We start from the raw sequence: 5,650 nt of genomic DNA, 5'->3' as shown, positions 1-5,650 counted from the left end.
ATAACAAACAATAAATACGAAAAGACAGTGCAAGAATAATTCGTTACTAATTGTGCTGAATCCTATGGAACATTTTGGTGCCTCCTGTGAGGTACGAGCTCAACGGCAGAGGATACCGTGCCGTGGTGATTTAAGTTACGAGAATCAATCGTCGACCGTATACGAGTCAGCCGAATCGTCGAGATTAGCAAATCAACTACTCATACAGAGGTATACACGCATACGGCCTGGTGAATTGACGTAAGTCATTTGAATCCTCATCGATACTAAACGACGCAGCCATGGCAGATAGAGTCAAGTATCTCCTACAGAAAAGAACCTCTTTGAAATCCCAAATAACCACTTTATCCAATCTCATAGACAAGGGCAGCATAAACAACGCCACATTAAAATTAAGAATCGCGCGCTTAACCGAGTTATACCATGCTTTCGAAGAGCACAACGACGAGCTCGCTATGGCGGATCCGAACGACGCTCATCATGACGAATTCGTTGCCATTCAAGAGCGGTTTTATGCTATCGCGGGAAAAATCGAAGACATTTTGTTAGATACACCAAATACTTCAAATTCCGGCAATTCGAGCATCGAAACGCGAACCGATAACTCTGAGAACGCGTCGGTCGTGAAAACGCGGCGAATTAAATTACCCGAAGCGCCTTTACCAACGTTTGACGGTAAATACGAATTGTGGATGTCATTTAAAAATGCGTTTCAGAATATGATCGGGTCGCGCACCGATTTGTCCGATATAGACAAACTACATTATTTGAAATCGGCTTTATCTGGTGAAGCGGCCAATAAGACGAGAATATTAGAGATTGACGGAATACATTACACCAAGGCCTAGGAGTTGTTAGAACGCTCATATGAGGTTAAACGCATTCTAATTTCGCGGCATCTTTCTATGATCACGAACATGACCGTATTGGAAAGAGAAACGTCAAGCGCGCTCTCGAAACTCGCGGACGACACTCAACAACACGTCGCGTCATTGAAGGCCTTGGGAGTGTCCGTCGGTCCCGAAATGCTCGTCCATATGTTGGAAAGTAAATTACCAAGGATCACACTAGAAAAATGGGAATTGACTCTCGAAAGAGACGAGTTTCCTAAACTCGATGATATGTACGAGTTTTTGTACAAAACCGCGGTGTGCGCATCTAAACGAGAGAGATCGAAAGTTACGGAAATAGAGAGGGACAAAGGCGAGCCTTCGGCTAAAAGGAAGCGTTATGCTACGAATCGCGCTTTCATTTTGAACGCGTCGCGTAATTGTTTGGCATGCAAGATAAAACGGCATCCGCTGTATCTATGCGATAAGTTCAAGCGACTATCTGTCCCGAAGCGTATCGAATTCGTAAAGGGAGCCAAGGTTTGCTACAATTGCTTGCGTTCCCATCGAGATACTCCCTGTAAATTCTCGAATTGTACGATCTGCCAAAAACGTCACAACACGCTTTTGCACCTCGAAAACTACGCGACCGCGAGTAAAACTAGCGCGACGAAACCCAGCATGACGAAACCAGAGGCCGCGCAAACCGAATGACTAACACCGTTGGCCGGAAATCGGGCGATAAGCTTGGCCTCGATCAGGCCCATGTCGACGCCGCAATTATTGACAAGCGCATTGATTTACATCGGTGATCACAAAAATATTCTTATCAAATGTCGCGCATTGCTAGATACTTGTTCCACAGCAAATTTCATCTCAGAGTCTCTAGTGATACAACTCGGCATTCCCGTAGTCGCCAGTACGACGTTAGTCGGCGCGATTAACACTATCAGCACCGAATCGAAAGGTATAGCGCGAGTTACCATACAATCAATACGTGACGGCTTTCGTAAGGAATTGACATGTTTGACGATACCGGCCATAGCGGATTTGATCCCGTCTGAAATTTTTCCTCGAAAATCCATTAAAATACCGCCGAATATTAAGCCGCGGATCCCGACTTTCATTTACCCCGACCTGTCGATTTACTGATCGGATCGGGGGCGACATTGTCATTATTATCCATCGGGCAAGTTAATTTGTCGCATCCAGATCATGATCTGTATCTGCAAAAAACGCGGCTCGGTTGGGTGGTCGCCGGCAGTACACCCGTCGGTACATATTCAAAGACGGCGATTTGCCATTTAACGAATTTGGAAAATCAGATAGTCAAATTTTGGGCAGTCGAGGAAATTGAGGAGAAACACCCCAAGTCCAAGGAGGAGATCGAATGCGAGACGCACTTTATTAAAACGACTAACCGCACTTCCGACGGACGTTACATAGTTTCGTTACCATTTCGCAACACGGGCAAGCGTCTTGGAGAATCCCGAAGCGTAGCACTTAAACGTTTCTTAGCCTTAGAACGTAAGTTCGACCGAGACGCAGCATTCAAAGCCGAATATACGCGAGCATTCGAACAATATTTAACTTCGAACCATATATCGGTGGCAGACGATCCGGAGGATGACGGATATTATATGCCGCATCATGCGATATTCAAGGATTCGAGCGAGACAACCAAAATCAGGATTGTATTTGACGCGTCAGCGAAAACAAATACCGGTTTGTCTTTGAATGATGCGTTGATGGTGGGACCGACGATACAGAACACTTTATTTGCACACTTAATTCGGTTCCGAACTTACAAATACGCGATAACCGCAGACATTGAAAAAATGTACTTGCAGGTACTTGTGCATGAAAACGAACGAAAATTTCAGCGCGTTTTGTGGCGCAAAGATGACGAGATCAAAACTTTTCAGCTCAATACGCTCGCATTCGGTGTAGCCTCGTCACCGTTTCTCACGATTCGCACCCTCCAACAGCTTGCGGAGGATGAATGCCACGCCTTTCCTGAGGCAACTAAAGTCCTCAAGACACATTTATACGTCGATAACTTACTGTCAGGAGCGAATACCATTGACGAAGCGCGATTGATTAGGGACAAATTAATCGATTTACTCGCGCGGGGAGGTTTTAACATAAGGCAGTGGGCATCTAATGAAGAGCGCATTATTAATGATTTGCCGACGCGCGCGTTGCATGCGAGCCTGGCGCTTGACGCGGATGGTTCCTTAAAAACTAGGAATACGATGGAGCATACGCAGCGATGAAATGTGCTACACAACTAATCCGATTAGAATCACTGAGAGATTGACAAAAAGAAACGTATTAGCCGCGGTTGCACAAATTTTTGATCCATTAGGCCTGCTGGGTCCGGTGGTATTATATGCGAAAAAAATAATGCAGGACGTGTGGCGTGCCGGAATACACTGGGATGAATCGGTTTCGGAATGTATCTATACAGAATGGTTAGAGTTCACTCGACAATTAGATTTAATAGAGCAAATTACTTTTCCCCGTAAATTATTGGTCGATGATTGTCGGGAAGTGCAAATTCACGGGTTTTGCGACGCAAGCAACATCGGCTATGGAGCATGTCTATATGTGCGATCAAAAGAGGGATGCGGTTCTACGATATCTAACATATTATGCGCTAAGTCGCAAGTCGCGCCTTTGAAAACAATTACATTACCGCGACTAGAGCTTTGCGGAGCTTCATTGCTGGCCCAGTTGTATCGCGAAATAAGAAGCACTCTAAATATCGTGCCTAGCAAAACCGTTTTCTGGAGCGATTCGACCATAGTCTTACATTGGTTGAAGACGCCACCACATTCCCTTAAAACGTTCGTAGCCAATCGCGTTACGCAAATTCAGGAATTAACCAGCGCAGGCGAATGGCGACACGTTCGATCCGGGGATAATCCGGCCGACGCAGTGTCAAGGGGTCAATTACCTCACGCATTTATACGTAATAGCATCTGGTTCGCGGGACCGTCATGGTTGGTCGGAGACGAGAGCGAATGGCCCAACGAAATGACACGAGCGATCGAGGTTCCTGAGTTAAAGAGAAACATATGTTTGCAGGCTATTGCGACCGACGTTGGACTTTTAGAGAGATTTTCATCTTATTCCAAATTAATTAGAGTTACGGCATATTGCTGTCGCTTCCGACCTACTAATAACTACACCGGATCATTATGCGCTAAGGAGATCGAAGAATCCGAAACTCGAATCCTAAAAATGTTGCAAGTAGCTACATTATTGAATGAAATCGAAGCCCTTAAAGGTGACGGTTTAAAAAAGAGGAATCAATTATCCGGTTTGAGTCCGTTTTTAGATCAAAGCGGCGTGATGCGAGTCGGAGGACGTATTCAGAAGGCAGAATTAATGTTTTCACGGAAGCATCCAATATTACTGCCTAATCGACACCATCTAACGGATTGCATTATTCGCGAAATTCACGAAAACAATTATCATACGGGTATTCAGAACACGCTGCATTTTCTTAGGCAGAGATTTTGGCTACTCGACGGCCGCAATCAGGTGCGGAAGATCGTTCGGGCATGTTCGCGTTGTTCGCGCTTTAATGCCAAGGCTATCGAATATAAGATGGGCAACCTTCCGCCAGTCCGGGTGCGTCAAGCGGTTCCTTTTTCTAACACAGGTATCGATTTTTGCGGGCCGTTTTTCATCAAAGAAAAGAAATATCGCAATCGCGCTCGGATAAAGGCATACGTGTGTGTATTTGTATGCATGGCGGTTAAGGCGGTTCACTTGGAGGTCGTCAGCGACTTGTCTTCGGAAGGTTTTATTGCCGCGTTACGTCGGTTTGTCGCGAGACGAGGGCTGCCCGATCATATTTTTTCTGACAACGGAACGAATTTTGTAGGCGCAAATAATCAATTAAAGGAATTGTTCGTTATGCTTAATTCGGACGAACATAAAACGTCAATAAATAAATTCGCGAGTGAGCGTCGGATCACGTGGCATTTTATACCACCGGTGGCCCCACATTTCGGCGGTTTATGGGAGTCAATAGTGAAACTGTTCAAACATCATTTTAAACGCGTGGTCGGAGACTCTTTGTTTACCTTCGAGGAATTAAATACCTTTACTGCCGAAGTTGAAGGCATCCTGAATTCCAGACCTATAACATCCTTATCATCCGATCCAAACGATATGGTGGTATTAACCCCTGCACACTATTTAATTGGACGACCATTAATATCTCTTCCGGAGAACGACCTCTCCGTTGTTCCAGTCAATCGATTGTATACCTGGAAACATATAACTAAGGTACGACAAGATTTCTGGACACGATGGCATACGGAGTACCTAAATGAATTTCAGAAACGCACCAAATGGGTCAAAGACGGATCTAAAATCGAGATTGGAACAGTCGTACTCATCAAGGACAAGAATTTACCTTGTATGCAATGGGCGCTAGGCCGGATCATACAACTGCATCCAGGCGAGGACGGAATCGCACAAGTGGCCACCATCAAAACGGCGTCCGGGGAAATAAAAAGATCCACTACATCGTTGTGCCCCCTACTGATGGAGCAATATTAACAGTTTGCCAACATGCGTATTATCTTCCCGTTACTTGTTTTGTCCAAATCATATAATATGTAATATGCGTAACATATACTAAGCGAAATAATATTATACGAACGATGCGAAACGATACGATTGATAGTGTCGTAATCAACATGCCAGTCGATCGCTACACTCTCAACGGGGGGAGTATGTTACGTATCAAGGCTGTTATGTCATGCATGACGATACGCGGTATATTTGGCATTACGGCGGCA

At 45.0% G+C, this 5,650-nt stretch overlaps 4 protein-coding genes across 4 annotated transcripts; all 4 read left to right on the top strand.

Moving 5' to 3' along the window:
- Positions 1-281: 281 nt before the first annotated feature.
- LOC108771169 (uncharacterized) lies at positions 282-848 on the top strand. Its single transcript, XM_018523096.1, has one exon. It carries the CDS (start codon positions 282-284, stop codon positions 846-848), a length of 567 nt encoding a protein of 188 aa, XP_018378598.1.
- Positions 849-917: 69 nt separating this feature from the next.
- On the top strand, positions 918-1,544 carry LOC108771168 (uncharacterized). The gene has a single exon (XM_018523095.1). It carries the CDS (start codon positions 918-920, stop codon positions 1,542-1,544), a length of 627 nt encoding a protein of 208 aa, XP_018378597.1.
- Positions 1,545-1,595: 51 nt separating this feature from the next.
- LOC108771167 (uncharacterized) lies at positions 1,596-3,106 on the top strand. The gene is made up of 2 exons (XM_018523094.1): positions 1,596-1,797; positions 1,938-3,106. Exons 1-2 carry the CDS (start codon positions 1,596-1,598, stop codon positions 3,104-3,106), a joined length of 1,371 nt encoding a protein of 456 aa, XP_018378596.1.
- Position 3,107: 1 nt separating this feature from the next.
- LOC108771166 (uncharacterized) lies at positions 3,108-5,408 on the top strand. Its single transcript, XM_018523093.1, has one exon. It carries the CDS (start codon positions 3,108-3,110, stop codon positions 5,406-5,408), a length of 2,301 nt encoding a protein of 766 aa, XP_018378595.1.
- Positions 5,409-5,650: the final 242 nt, after the last annotated feature.

The sequence above is a fragment of the Trachymyrmex cornetzi genome, unplaced genomic scaffold (assembly GCF_001594075.2).
Source record: "Trachymyrmex cornetzi isolate Tcor2-1 unplaced genomic scaffold, Tcor1.1 scaffold1403, whole genome shotgun sequence".
NCBI lineage: Eukaryota > Metazoa > Arthropoda > Insecta > Hymenoptera > Formicidae > Trachymyrmex > Trachymyrmex cornetzi.
This window is presented reverse-complemented; position numbering and strand designations above follow the sequence as displayed.